This window comes from Crinia signifera, chromosome 3 (genome assembly GCF_055691185.1).
Source record: "Crinia signifera chromosome 3, ASM5569118v1, whole genome shotgun sequence".
NCBI lineage: Eukaryota > Metazoa > Chordata > Amphibia > Anura > Myobatrachidae > Crinia > Crinia signifera.
This window is the reverse complement of record NC_139219.1, coordinates 335952707-335967609: the sequence shown is the minus strand read 5'-3', so window position 1 is coordinate 335967609 and position 14903 is coordinate 335952707. Positions and strand designations below refer to the sequence as shown.

Here is a 14903-nt window from a genome sequence, read left to right as displayed (position 1 = left end):
GGCAGGTCGCGGCCCCCTGCCCTTGGTCCTCTGGACGCAGGCTGGGACTCGGGAGACTGGACCCTGGAGCGGCCTTGAGAGACCAGGGTGACTAGTGGGCAGTCTGGGAACTGCGGGAGTGACGACTTGGGATGTCGACAGGGATGTAGACGTGGTATGTAAACAGGTGTATTGGCTGGATAGGACAAAGATGGAATAGTCTCTATGGAGCACAATAGTCGTGAGTCAACCCAGGTGTTGACGGGGACTTGTCGACAGGATCAGGACAAGATGGTATTAGTCTCTAATGGTGATAGCTGGCTTAAGAGCCAGAGAGGTGCTCAGCGGGGCACCTGATACTCGACTGCAGGGATGGTATCGCAGGAGTCTTCTGGAGATGGAAAGAACCAGGTAAGTAAAGCAGCTGGAGAAACGCTGGAGACTGAGACACAGGAGAACCTGGATATCCCGGAGCCTTGGGAACTTCCTCTGAACACAGGAGAACTCTGGAACAGGTAAAGCAATTGTTCAAGGCGAGGAATGAAGGCTCAGGGCCTGAGTTATATCCCCCTTGCCGGGTTGTGATTGGCTGCCAGGCGCAGCACCAATCAATGCTAGGGAAGGACAGACACACCTGATAACTGCTCAGGTGTGCGCGGGTCAGGGGTCAGGCTGCTGGTCAGCGGGATTGGTCAACCTAGTCAGGTGAGCAGAGGTGTCATGGCGACATCCATGCCGCCCGGAGCCGGCATGCCAGCCTGTCGGCAACAAGAGACATCGCCGGTCACCCGCGGCCCACAGGGGATATCGCGCCAAGCACTAGCACCGACCAGGGAACTTAACCGCAGCGCAGACCATCGGGAAGGAAAAGACCGTAGGCTCAAATGGGGATGCTTACTGGGGTTTTGACACCTACCTTCTACATATTGTAACTAATTTTTCCCCCCTTAAAATGTGTTCTTTGTTCTGTCATTTTGTAAACTCATTCTACCTCCTTTACCTCTTCTCTTCTCTCTTTGATGATTCAATTCATCAGTGAGAACGAACGATCACCTGAAATCTGTTGCCACTGTATTGGAGACTAATAGGCTTCTGGTAGAAATGATGCTTCTCTCTGAAGCCCCATACACACTAGATGAGAACGTAACAACATCGCTCAGACGAGTCCTGTGCGATATCTTTTACTTTCTCATCTAATGTGTACACTCAATATCGTTTGCTCAGTACAGACGAGGGAGGACTAAGTTACCGGCTACAAAAGGACCACCTATGTCCATGGGCACCGACTATAATCTAACTTCCCACCCTTCCATCATTGGACATAGACCATGAAGTGTTCTTAAATCACCATACAATAGTTGTGATACATTTCCCCCACCTCTAGACAATGATGCTGCTTTCCCACTGCTGAAACGGGTCATTACCAATTTTTTTTTTAAACAGATTTTTAAACGGCAAGAGCCATAAAGACCCTTTCCCACTGCAGCTTTTAAATGGTAAATTACCATTTAAAAGCCGTTTTTGGCACATTCACACTGCCGTTTAAAAACCCGTTTAACCCATCAAAAAAATGAGGGGGGGGATTAAAAAAAAAAACAGCGTGGGGTCCCCCCCACAGCTGTAACCAGCACCAGGCTGAAGGAGCCGGGGCTGGTAATTAAAAATCAGGGAACCCGACAAATAGGGGTTCCCCGATTTTTAACAACCAGCCCCAGGCTCCAGGTCCGGGGCTGGTTCCAAAAATATGGGGGACAAAATTAGTAGGGGTCCCCTGTATTTTAAGAACCAGCCCCAGGCACAACCAGCCAGCAGGGTAATGTCACAGCCGTGGGACACTTATTATATAAGGTCCCGCGGCCAAAACATTAATCCCCTGACCGGTCAGCCTGGCCAGGGGCCCTGGGGGAGTGGGGACCCCCCCAATAAAGGGGTCCCCCCCCTCCAGGACTTACCTGACCAGGCTGAAGCCTGGTGCTGTCCCCGGTGGCCCTGTGCGGTGGTCACCGGGCTGATCATTGTGTAAAAAAATAGATGAAAAACCTATTGTTTTAAACTGTGGAACTATGAGTCCCAGCAAGCCTCCCCCGCAAGCTGGGACTTGGAGAACCACAAGTCCCAGCCTGCGGGGCATTAAAGGGCCCGCTGGGTCTTGTAGTTCCACAGTAAAAAAAATAGATAAATAAATACACACTGACACATTATAAAAATAAAAGTTTAATACATACATTACACACATACTGATACTTACCTATCTTGATCCCGTAGGTAGGTCCCAGGGGGGGCCCCACTCCCCCAGGACCCCTGGCCAGGCTGACTGGTCGGTAGGGTTAATGCTTTGGCCGCGGGACCTTATATAATAAGTGTCCCCCCGCTGTGGCATTACCCTACTGGCTGGTTGTGCCTGGGGCTGGTTCTTAAAATACGGGGGACCCCTACTCATTTTGTCCCCCGTATTTTGGGAACCAGCCCCGGCCCTTGAGCCTGGGGCTGGTTTAAAAAAATCATTGAAGCCCTATTTGTCGGGTTTCCTGATTTTTTAATGCCAGCCCCGGCTCTTTCAGCCTGGTGCTGGTTACGGCAGTGGGGGGGACCCCACGCCGATTTTTTTTTAAACTAAATACCGTTTCAGAGGCATTCCCACTGCCTCAAAAACGGTATTTAACCGTGTAGGACTCTGCTTTTAAAACGGGTTGAAATACCGGTTATCTTTAACCGGTATTTTAACTCTTGCACTTTCCCACTGCAGTCTTAAACGGTAAATTGCGCTGAAAAATCTGCAATTTACCGTTTTAGACCTGCAGTGGGAAAGGGTTGCATGCAGAGAATAATAATAATAATAATAATAATTGCCTAACATTGACATATTGTAGATCTGATCTTGAAACACTCTCTCGTTGTTGAATGATTTTAGGTCAATTTAACATATGATCTAGAATTGTTAGTAAATAAGCAATGTAGACCTGGAGAGCGCTGACCCTATATCAATTTTAAAATGAGTTTTAAATACATTGCAAATGAATTTGGTAGCAATGACCAGTATGAAATACATGTATTTGTCTCCCCAGACCATCCGCTCCGTGTGCACCAAGAGCTGCCAGCCCGGATATCACATATTGCACAACAGTAGAGAACCATCCTGCTGTCACTACTGTGTCCTGTGCCCGGATGGTGAGATTGCCAATACAACAGGTTAGGAACGTCTCATTACGCAGTCTGAGTTTCCTTACTCTCTCGTGTTATTAAGCCACTCAGACATCTCTTGCTGGGGTTATTCTCGGTAGAGGCAGTGGTACAACTAGAAATTTTGCTCTCCCCCTGCCTACCCCCCTACCTATGACATGTGCATTCCAACCAGGTTGTGGCTTCACTGCAATGGTGTGACTTTGCTAAACACCTTATTCTTCATTAAACAATATACCACACATTGTCATGCCAATTACACATGATGCCCCACACAGTAATGCACCGTAAACATTATGCCACAAACCGTAAAGCCCATTACACATTATGCCACACACACCATAATGCCATTTCACATTATACCACACCGTAATGCCCATAACAAATTATGCTACACATCGTAATATCCGTTAAACATTATGAAACACACCGAAAAGCCCATTACACATTATGCCACACACCATAAGGCCCATTTCACATTATACCACACTGTAATGTCCGTTACACAATATGCTATACACCATGATGCCAATTAAAAATGAGGCCACACCACACTCTATACCACACCCTTAATAACAAATTAAGAATATGCCACACACCGTAATGTTTATTACACGCTATGCCACACCCCTTAGTGTACATTACACCACACACCGTAGTGTGCAATGCTGTTTTGTGCACAGCGTAAATAACATTGTGATGGGGCTCTGAGAATGCTGGTTCTCGCGATTAAATAACCATATAATTGTGTATGGTGCACTACCAGTAACCATATGTTAGTATATAAGTGAAATTAGTACTAGCAGTAACCATATGTTAGTATATTGGTGTAATGTGTACTGGCAGTAACCTTGTTACTATATTGGTGTAATGTGTACCAGCAGTAACGATATGTTAGTATATTGGTGTAATGTGTACAAGCAGTAACCATATGTTAGTATATTGGTGTAATGTGTACCAGCAGTAACCATATGTTAGTATATTGGTGTAATGTGTACCAGCAGTAACGATATGTTAGTATATTGGTGTAATGTGTACTAGCAGTAACCATATGTTAGTATATTGTGTAATGTGTACTGACTGTAACAAGATGTTAGCATATTGGTGTAATGTGTACTGGCAGTGACCATATGTTAGTATATTGGTGTAATGTTTACTAGCAGTAACCGTATGTTAGCATATAAGTGTAATGTTTACTAGCAGATACCATATGTAAGTATATTCGTGTAATGTGTACTTACAGTAACCATATGTTAGTATATTGGTGTAAAGTGTACTTGCACTAACCATGTTAAGGTGCCCACAGACGCTACAATTGTACTGTGCTATGCGTTTTTGACTGTACAATGGTTCTATACAATTTTTCTACCAGCTTGCTATGAGATGTGCACTTGGATGCATGTGATGAACCCATGTTTGTAATGTTAAATTTCAGATGTAGTCTAAAAAGTACGTGCAGCACATACTTTTTTAGACATACAATATCGGGCTCCAGGGAACATAAACACCATCCAATAATTGTACATAAGATGCAATTTGTGCTTAAAAAGTACAAAACGCATTTGATAATTGTAGCGTCTGTGGGCACCTTTAGTATACTGGTGTGATCTGTACTGACTGTAAGCATATGTTACTATATTGGTGTAATGTGTACTGGCAGTAACCATATTTTAGTATATTGGTGTAATGTGTACTAGCAGTAACCATGTTAGTATATTGGTGTAATGTGTACTAGCAGTAACCATATGCAAGTATATTGGTGTAATGTGTACTATCAGTAACCATATGCTAGTATATTGGTGTAATGTGTACTGGCAATAACCATGTTAGTATATTGAAGTGTAAAGTTTACAATAACCATATGTTAGTACAGTATATTGGTGTAATGTGTACTAGCAGTAACCATACTGTATGTTAGTATATTAATGTAATGTGTGCTACCTGTAGCAGATACCATGTTACTATATTGGTGTAATGTGTACTAGCAGTAACCATGTGTTACTATATTGGTGTAATGTGTACTGGCAGTAACCATGGGGGAAATTTACCAATATGAAAAACCTAGTTTTTCGTATTGGTATTTCCCCTACGACTGCATACGACTGTTTCAGTCGTATGCAAAGTCGTGTTCCGGAGGGGAATGTACAAAGCAGTCATATACGACTGCTTTGTAACCCATCGATGTCGTAGGAATTCGTATTAGCTGGCCATATATACGGTCACTAATACGAATTCGTACAGGCAGTCTGCACGGATCAGTCAGATCTGTGCAGGCTGCAAGGTGTAAAAAAAATAGAAAAATTAAATAAATAAATAAAAAAACAGCGTGGGGTCCCCCCCACAGCTGTAACCAGTACCAGGCTGAAGGAGCCGGGGCCGGTAATTAAAAATCAGGGAACACGACAAATAGGGGTTCCCCGATTTTTAACAACCAGCCCCAGGCTCCAGGTCCGGGGCTGGTTCCCAAAATACGGGGGACAAAATGACTAGGGGTCCCCCGTATTTTAAGAACCAGCCCCAGGCCAAACCAGCCAGCAGGGTAATGCCACAGCCGGGGGGAGACTTTTTATACAAGTCCCCCCGGCCAAAGCATTAACCCTCTGACCAGTCAGCCTGGCCAGGGGCCCTGGGGGAGTGGGGACCCCCCCAATGAAGGGGTCCCCCCCCTCCAGGACTTACCTGACCAGGCTGAAGCCTGGTGCTGTCCCCGGTGACCCTGGGCTGTGGTCACCGGGCTGATAGTGGTGTAAAAAATAGAATAATCTATTGTCTAATACTGGGGCACTATGAGTCCCAGCAAGCCTCCCCGCAAGCTGGGACTTGGAGAACCACAAGTCCCAGCCTGCGGGGCATTAAAGGGCCCGCTGGGTCTTGTAGTTCAACAGTATTAAAAATAGTAAAATAAAACACACTGACACACACTTAAAATAAAGCTTTAATACATACAAAGCCCATACATACTGATACTTACCTATCTTCTTCCCGTAGGTAGCCCTGGTTCTGATGTCCTGATGTCCTGTGTCGTCTTCTGGTCCATGTCGACGTCGCTGTCCATGTCGGCGATGGCGTCGGCGTCCGGAGTCAGACGAAATCCATTTGGGAACCTATGGAAAGAAACCATACTCACCTGTCCCAGGGCGATGTAGTCCAGGGAGGGGTCTTTGCAAAAAAACAAACCGACGCGCGAAACCAAGCGAACAGCAGAGAGCCGCACTGTGTTTGTGTACATCGTGCGGCTCCGCCTCCCGAATGCCGCTATTGGCCGCCATGCGGCCTAGCGGCTCCTGATTGGCCGCTAGGCTGCAAGGCGGCCAATAGCGCCATTCCTGAGGCGGAGCCGCACGATGTAAACAAACACTGTGCGGCTCTCTGCTGTTCGCTTGGTTTCGCGTGTCGGTTTGTTTTTTTGCAAAGACCCCTCCCTGGACTACGTTGCCCTGGGACAGGTGAGTATGGTTTCCTTCCATAGGTTCCCAAATGGATTTCGTCTGACTCCGGACGCCGACGCCATCGCCGACATGGACAGCGACGTCGACATGGACCAGAAGACGACACAGGAAATCAGGACATCAGAACCAGGGCTACCTACGGGAAGAAGATAGGTAAGTATCAGTATGTATGGGCTTTGTATGTATTAAAGTTTTATTTTAAGTGTGTGTCACTGTGTTTTATTTTACTATTTTTAATACTGTGGAACTACAAGACCCAGCGGGCCCTTTAATGCCCCGCAGGCTTGGACTTGTGGTTCTCCAAGTCCCAGCTTGCGGGGGAGGCTTGCTGGGACTCATAGTGCCCCAGTATTAGACAATAGATTATTCTATTTTTTACACCACTATCAGCTCGATGCCCACCGCCCAGGTACGGCTGCTTAGTACATCAGGAACCACCATTCTTTTGAATGGTGATTTCTGTCGTATTCTATCGATGGTGTAGACAATCGTATTTGTAAATACAAATATGAATGTTCCATCTTTAGGAATACGAATTGTTGTATTTTCGGGATTGTAAATCCCGAAAATACAAATGTGTAAAAAATAGGTGTATTTCTGCCTACGAATACACCTATTTTTTACGAATCCATTTTGGTAAATTTCCCCCCATATGTTAGTATATTGGTGTAATGTGTACTAGCAGTAACCGTATGTTCTCATATTGGTGTAATGGGTACTAGCAGTAACCTTATGTTAGCATATTGGTTTATTGTGTAGTAGCAGTAACCATATGTTAGTATATTGGTGTAATGTGTATTAGCAGTAACCATATGTTAGTATATTGGTGTTATGTGTATTAGCAGTAACCATATGTTATTATATTGGTGTAATGTGTACTGGCAGTAACCACATGTTAGTATATTGGTGTAATGGCTACTAGCAGTAACCATATGTTAGTATATTGGTGTAATGTTTAGTAGCAGTAAACATATGTTAGTATATTGGTGTAATGTTTAGTAGCAGTAAACATATGTTAGTAACTTGTTGTAATGTGTAGTAGCAGTAAACATATGTTAGTATCTTGGTGTAATGTGTAGTAGCAGTAAACGTTTGTTCGTATTTTGGTGTAATGTGTACCAGCAGTAACCATATGTTAGTACAGTGGTTCCCAAACTGTGCGCCTAGGCTCCCTGAGGTGCCTCGGGACTCTTGCAGGGATGCCTCGGGTTGGTTGTCCAGGACCAATTCAAATGATTTATGATCAATTATTTCTGGACAAAACCAGTGCTGGTGGCTGCCAATCATAAAATGTGTACAATCAGAACCAAATCCTGCCCTTTACCACATAACTGAACCTAAGAAGCACATATAAACCCAATCTACTTAATTTGATATATATTTTTTGGGGCCTAGGGGTGCCATGGAAAAATTCTGATACTCTAGGGTGCCATGATTAGAGAAAGATTGGGAACCCCTGTGTTAGTATATTGGTGTAATGTGTACCAGCAGTAACCATATGTTAGTATATTGGTGTAATGTGTACCAGCAGTAACCATATGTTAGTATATTGGTGTAATGGCTACTAGCAGTAACCATATGTTAGTATATTGGTGTAATGTGTACGGACAGTAACCATATGTTAGTATATTGGTGTAATGTGTACGGACAGTAACCATATGTTAGTATATTGGTGTAATGTGTACGGACAGTAACCATATGTTAGTATATTGGTGTAATGTGTACGGACAGTAACCATATGTTAGTATATTGGTGTAAAGTGTACGGACAGTAACCATATGTTAGTATATTGGTGTAATGTGTACGGACAGTAACCATATGTTAGTATATTGGTGTAATGTGTACGGACAGTAAACATATGTTAGTAACTTGGTGTAATGGGGGAAATTTACCAATATGAAAAACCTAGTTTTTCGTATTGGTATTTTCCCTACGACTGCATACGACTGTTTAAGTCGTATGCAAAGTCGTGTTCCGGAGGATCAGTTACAAAGCAGTCATATACGACTGCTTTGTAACCCTCCGATGGTGTAATGATTCGTATTAGCGGCCGTATATACGGCCGCTAATACGAATTATTTCTAGCAGTCTGCACGGATCAGTCAGATCCGTGCAGGCTGCATGGTGTAAAAAAAAATAGAAAAAATAAATAAATAAAAAAAAAAACGGCGTGGGGTCCCCCCCACAGCCGAAACCAGCACCAGGCTAAAGGAGCCGGGGCCGGTAATTAAAAATCAGGGAACCCGACAAATAGGGGTTCCCCGATTTTTAACAACCAGCCCCAGGCTCCAGGTCCGGGGCTGGTTCCCAAAATACGGGGGACAAAATGAGTAGGGGTCCCCCGTATTTTAAGAACCAGCCCCAGGCACAACCAGCCGGCAGGGTAATGTCACAGCCGGGGGACACTTATAATATAAGGTCCCGCGGCCAAAACATTCTCCCTACCGACCAGTCAGCCTGGCCAGGGGCCCTGGGGGAGTGGGGACCCCCCCAATGAAGGGGTCCCCCCCCTCCAGGACTTACCTGACCAGGCTGAAGCCTGGTGCTGTCCTCGATGCCCCTGGGCGGTGGGCATCGAGCTGATAAATGGTGTAAAAAAAAGATGAACCTATTGTTTTTTACTGTGGCACTACAAGTGCCAGCAAGCCTCCCCAGCAAGCTGAGACTTGGAGAACCACAAGTCCCAGCCTGCTGGGCATTAAAGGGCCCGCTGGCACTTGTAGTTCTACAGTTAAAAAAATAGTGCACAAAACACACTGACACACTTTTAAAATAAAACTTTATTACATACAAAGCCCACACATACTAATACTTACCTATCTTCTTCCCATAGGTCGCCCTGGTCCTGTGTCGGCGTCTTCTGGTCCTGTGTCGTCTTCTTCCTCCATGTCGACCGTCGCTGTCGCCGTCCGGATCCGACGAAATCCATTTGGGAAGCTGTGGAAGGAAACCATACTCACCTGTCCCAGCGCGACGTAGTCCAGGTAAGGGTCTTTGCAAAAAACCAAAACGAACACCCCGAAACCAGACCGGACTGACGGAGACGCACGGTGTTTACATCGTGCGGCTCCGCCTCCCGAATGCCGCTATTGGCCGCCTTGCGGCCTAGCGGCCAATCAGGAGAAGCTAGGCCGCAAGGCGGCCAATAGCGGCATTCGGGAGGCGGAGCCGCACGATGTAAACAAACACACGTGCGTCTCCGTCAGTCGGTCTGGTTTCGGGGTGTTCGTTTTGTTTTTTTGCAAAGACCCTTACCTGGACTACGTCGCGCTGGGACAGGTGAGTATGGTTTCCTTCCACAGCTTCCCAAATGGATTTCGTCGGATCCGGACGGCGACAGCGACGGTCGACATGGAGGAAGAAGACGACACAGGACCAGAAGACGCCGACACAGGACCAGGGCGACCTATGGGAAGAAGAAAGTATGTGTGGGCTTTGTGTGTAATAAAGTTTTATTTTAAAAGTGTGTCAGTGTGTTTTGTGCACTATTTTTTTAACTGTAGAACTACAAGTGCCAGCGGGCCCTTTAATGCCCAGCAGGCTGGGACTTGTGGTTCTCCAAGTCCCAGCTTGCTGGGGAGGCTTGCTGGCACTTGTAGTGCCACAGTAAAAAACAATAGGTTCATCTTTTTTTTACACCATTTATCAGCTTGATGCCCACCGCCCAGGGGCATCGAGGACAGCACCAGGCTTCAGCCTGGTCAGGTAAGTCCTGGAGGGGGGGGACCCCTTCATTGGGGGGGTCCCCACTCCCCCAGGGCCCCTGGCCAGGCTGACTGGTCGGTAGGGAGAATGTTTTGGCCGCGGGACCTTATATTATAAGTGTCCCCCGGCTGTGACATTACCCTGCCGGCTGGTTGTGCCTGGGGCTGGTTCTTAAAATACGGGGGACCCCTACTCATTTTGTCCCCCGTATTTTGGGAACCAGCCCCGGACCTGGAGCCTGGGGCTGGTTGTTAAAAATCGGGGAACCCCTATTTGTCGGGTTCCCTGATTTTTAATTACCGGCCCCGGCTCCTTTAGCCTGGTGCTGGTTTCGGCTGTGGGGGGGACCCCACGCCGTTTTTTTTTTTATTTATTTATTTTTCTATTTTTTTACACTGTAGCCTGCACGGATCTGACTGATCCGTGCAGGCTAAAACGCAAATAGAACAGGAAAATGGTGTTCTATTTTCCTGTCGTATTTGCGTGGGTGTTTCACACCACTAAGCAGCCGTATTGTCAGTACGGCTGCTTAGTAAATCAGAAACCACCATTCTTTTGAATGGTGATTTCTGTCGTATCCTATCGATGGTGTAGGGCATTCGTATTTGTAACTACAAATACGAATGTTCCATCTTTAGGACTACGAATTGTTGTATTTTTGGGATTGTAAATCCCGAAAATACAAATTCGTAAAAAAAAGGTGTATTTCTCCCTACGAATACACCTTTTTTCTACGAATCCATTTTGGTAAATGTCCCCCGGTGTGTAGTAGCAGTAAACATATGTTAGTATCTTGGTGTAATGTGTAGTAGCAGTAAAAGTTTGTTCGTATATTGGTGTAATGGGTACTAGCAACTCTCATCTGCCAGTTTTTTTAGGAATTTCCTTCCAAACCACAGCAGTATCCAGTGGCCATACTTAAGGAAGCAGGGATTTTAGGAAATGGACTCTTACCGTATCTGGCACTGTTCTTTCATTTGCTGGGGCAATCCTGGCCACTACAGTAAATATAAACTTATTGAGCCTAGTTAGCTACTGGTGACTTGGTAGATATTACTGGCTTCAGTGCTGCCATATTGAATTGATCAAATAACTCCCAGAGGGACTTGTTTCCACCAGACCATAGCCCCCCATTTAAATTCCTCACCTGCATCTTCACAGTGTCAGTCCTGCCAGTGCAACTTGCATCTTACCAGTTCCTGGTTCGTGTCAGCAGCTCCACTTCCCGATTTCTTGTTCATTGCTGTATCTGCCAAGTGCTGCACATTTAATGGTGCACATTCCACTTTTGAGTTCATCAGTTCCTGGTCCCTAATAAGCATCTCTCTAGTTTGCCTTTTGCAATCCTGGACAGTTTCCACCCCTTACAGGGGGAGCAAGAGCTCAAAAGATCAGCAACCTTTGTTTGCTCCAAGCTCCAAACAGTCGTGTCCAGTGGTCCCAATTCCGAGCACAGACAAGGATCCTGATAATACAAACACATTTATTTTATATAGTGCAGCAAAATACATATTTCATTATTATTCAGGTAAACAGAAATGGTGAACAAACCATATCACAATTGTTTATTTCTGATGAGTGTCTTCTTTTGTACTATATTTCATCAACAGCCCCAAGCTGGAACTTACTGTTAAATGAAACAATACCAGTACGAGACTGTAATAAGATTACAATGGCCTTTCCTCTTTTTCAGACGTGGAGAAATGTTTGAAGTGTCCCGAGCATCAGTGGTCCAATGAGAGAAGAGACGCCTGCATTGAGAGAACAGCCGAGTTTCTGTCTTACGAAGAGATATTAGGAGCATCTCTTATTTCCATCGCTCTGTTATTTTGTTGTCTTACTGCAGTAGTCTTAGGCACGTTTATCAAATATAGAAAAACTGTTGTGGTGAGAGCCAATAACCAGAACCTCAGCTTCATCCTCCTCCTCTCAATCATTTTAGCCTTCCTGTGTCCTCTGTTATTTGTTGGACGCCCCACGGAGATGTCCTGTCTCCTCAGACAAGTGGCTTTTGCAAACATTTTCACTGTTGCTTTATCATCACTCTTGGCCAAAACAGTCACCGTTGTCCTCGCCTTCAAAGCCACCAGGCCAGACCAGAGAACGATGAGGTGGCTGACCAAAAAGTCATCGAGATCTCTACTTGTCCTCTGCTCCTTTGGGGAGGCTGTGATCTGTGCCCTCTGGCTAGGCTTATCTCCACCATTCCCAGACTATGACTCCCGGGTAGAGGTTGGGAAGATGATATTACAGTGTAATGAAGGATCTGTCACTGCTTTCTACATGGTGGTTGGCTACATGGGAGGTCTGGCTGCCTTATGCTTTATTGTGGCATCTTTAGCCAGGAAGCTGCCAGACAAATTCAATGAGGCTCAGTACATCACATTCAGCATGGTGGTATTCTGCAGCGTTTGGCTGGCCTTCATCCCGGCCTACCTCAGTGCCAAGGGCAGATACGTTGTGGCTGTTGAGGTATTTGCCATTTTGGCTTCCAGCGCTGGACTCCTGGGCTGCATCTTCCTCCCTAAATGTTATATTATCCTTATCAGGCCAGATCTGAACATTAGGGCCAATTTAATCACAAGTAGAAGGAAACGCAAAATTAGCATGAGCCCAAAATTGAAAAGATAGATGATTACACTGGAATGTTTTGTGTATGTGCAAGACTATAGTTCAGTGTAATACAATTTGGACTGGTTTGTAGTAGCACCTGCCTGTGATGACTTTGTAGAAGCATCTAAATGTTTGTCCTTATTACAGGGGCATTATATGAATGTGTTTAGCAGTACACACTCATACCGGTAACTAATGTAGGATCGGATATCACTTGGTAGCCTGCCCTCTAACCACTACTGCTTGTAATTCCTCCCAGTGTTCTCCGGGTCAGCCGCACCCCACATTTGTATCTATACGTTCTGAACCTGCTGAATGCTACTAGAAACCCTTTACCTACCACTCCATTACCTATTGCCTTTACTTATATAAACAACCTATGTCTGATGCATGTGATTATAATAGAACCAGATATACAGTACATTAAGGATGAATATTATATTTGTTACATTTGTTTAAAACACCATATTGTCTGAGAATATATTGACATATAAGGGGAAATTCACTAAGAAGGCCGATTATGGCCGATCCCACGTACAAACGGAATTGGCTGAAAATATGTCCCCTGCATCCCTGGGCAGTGGACACTGGGCTTATGGTGTATAAAGGGTTCAAGTAAAGTGTTAAAAATAGATATTGGGTTCCGTAGTAGAACAACAAGGCCCAGCATCAGACCCACAGAAATAAAGTATACATTTATTACACCCTTCACACATTTACACTCACCTATCGTGATCACAGAGGTCCAGTCCACTTGTCCATGTAGAATCCAAAAGGGTACCTGTGAGAAAAAAATTATACTCACCATCCATCCAGTGTAGATTTTATCCTCTTCTTATCATGTGGTCATCCAGGGGTTAAAAAAATTAAATGCAAAAAAAAACAAATACAAACGACCTGAAGGAAGCCCATGTATACATGTATGAGCTTCCTTCCCCTGAATGCCGATTCCATGCATGACTCCTGTCACTGCAGGACCCGGCAGCCAATCAGGGAGCACTTCAGCAGCAGCACACCCTTCATTGGCTTAGCTACGCTGACCTGTCAGTCAAGAGTAGCTATGTTTCTATTTAGAACAGGGGAGGGATTCCCTGCTCTAAATAGATGTGGGTTTCCTAAACAACAAAGGTTAATTAGGTCAAGTGTGTGGTCTGACCTAATTAACCTATTTAGAGTAGGGAATCCCTCCCAGCCTATCTCTGTCGCACAGTCGTGAAAGGGTCAGAGTTAAGGTTTTTGCAAGTTTTTGGTTGGCAATGTTGACAATTGAGCACTTGGACTCCCAGTTAGTGCACATGGGTTTGACCCAATCAGCTGCTGGAAGGAAGTCTCTGTATGCTGATTGATCAATTGTGAAGCAGAAGCCCTGCAAACACCTCAGTACACACAGAAAATGGGCCTATCAGAACAGAAGTGTAATACAAGGTTCTTGTTTCTGAGCCGGAAGCATGGTTGTGGCCAACATCAGTGCCTACAAAGACTACATAAAATCTAAAGAATGAGTAGTCAGGCAAATAAAAACTCCGAAAATGATTTATTGTGTAAGATACCACAAAGAGTCATACAGTAGGACCGCAGTTGGCCGTAGACATCCCCGGCAACTTCAACTCGTAGGTGGCGGCAGTAGCAGAAAGGTGTGAAGTGTCCGGGGACCTGTGAGTAAGTAGGTGGGGTAGGGGATGTGTGATGGGTAACAGGGGGTGTAAGATGAGTAGCAGGGGCAGGGGGTGCGCCTGTTGGTTGCCTGGCCTAGGGTGAGTGTGGTGGGTACCAGAGGGAATCGAGCCAGGTGGCTAGGCCAGGGGGGGTGTAATAGGTAGCAGGGGGCATGGAGCCAGGTGGCTGGGCCAGGGGGTGTGTAATAGGTAGCAGGGGGCATGGAGCCAGGTGGCTGGGCCAGGGGGGGTGTAATAGGTAGCAGGGGGCATAGAGCCAGGTGGCTGGGCCAGGGGGGGTGTAATAGGTAGCAGGGGGCAT

At 45.6% G+C, this 14903-nt stretch overlaps 1 protein-coding gene across 1 annotated transcript; it reads left to right on the top strand.

The window, feature by feature from the left end:
• Positions 1 to 351: 351 nt before the first annotated feature.
• On the top strand, positions 352 to 13692 carry LOC146063093 (vomeronasal type-2 receptor 26-like). The gene is made up of 4 exons (XM_083175107.1): positions 352 to 390; positions 3045 to 3168; positions 12007 to 12881; positions 13600 to 13692. The coding sequence occupies exons 1-4, from the start codon at positions 352 to 354 to the stop codon at positions 13690 to 13692; spliced, it is 1131 nt and encodes a 376-aa protein (XP_083031233.1).
• The last annotated feature ends 1211 nt before the right edge of the window (positions 13693 to 14903 follow it).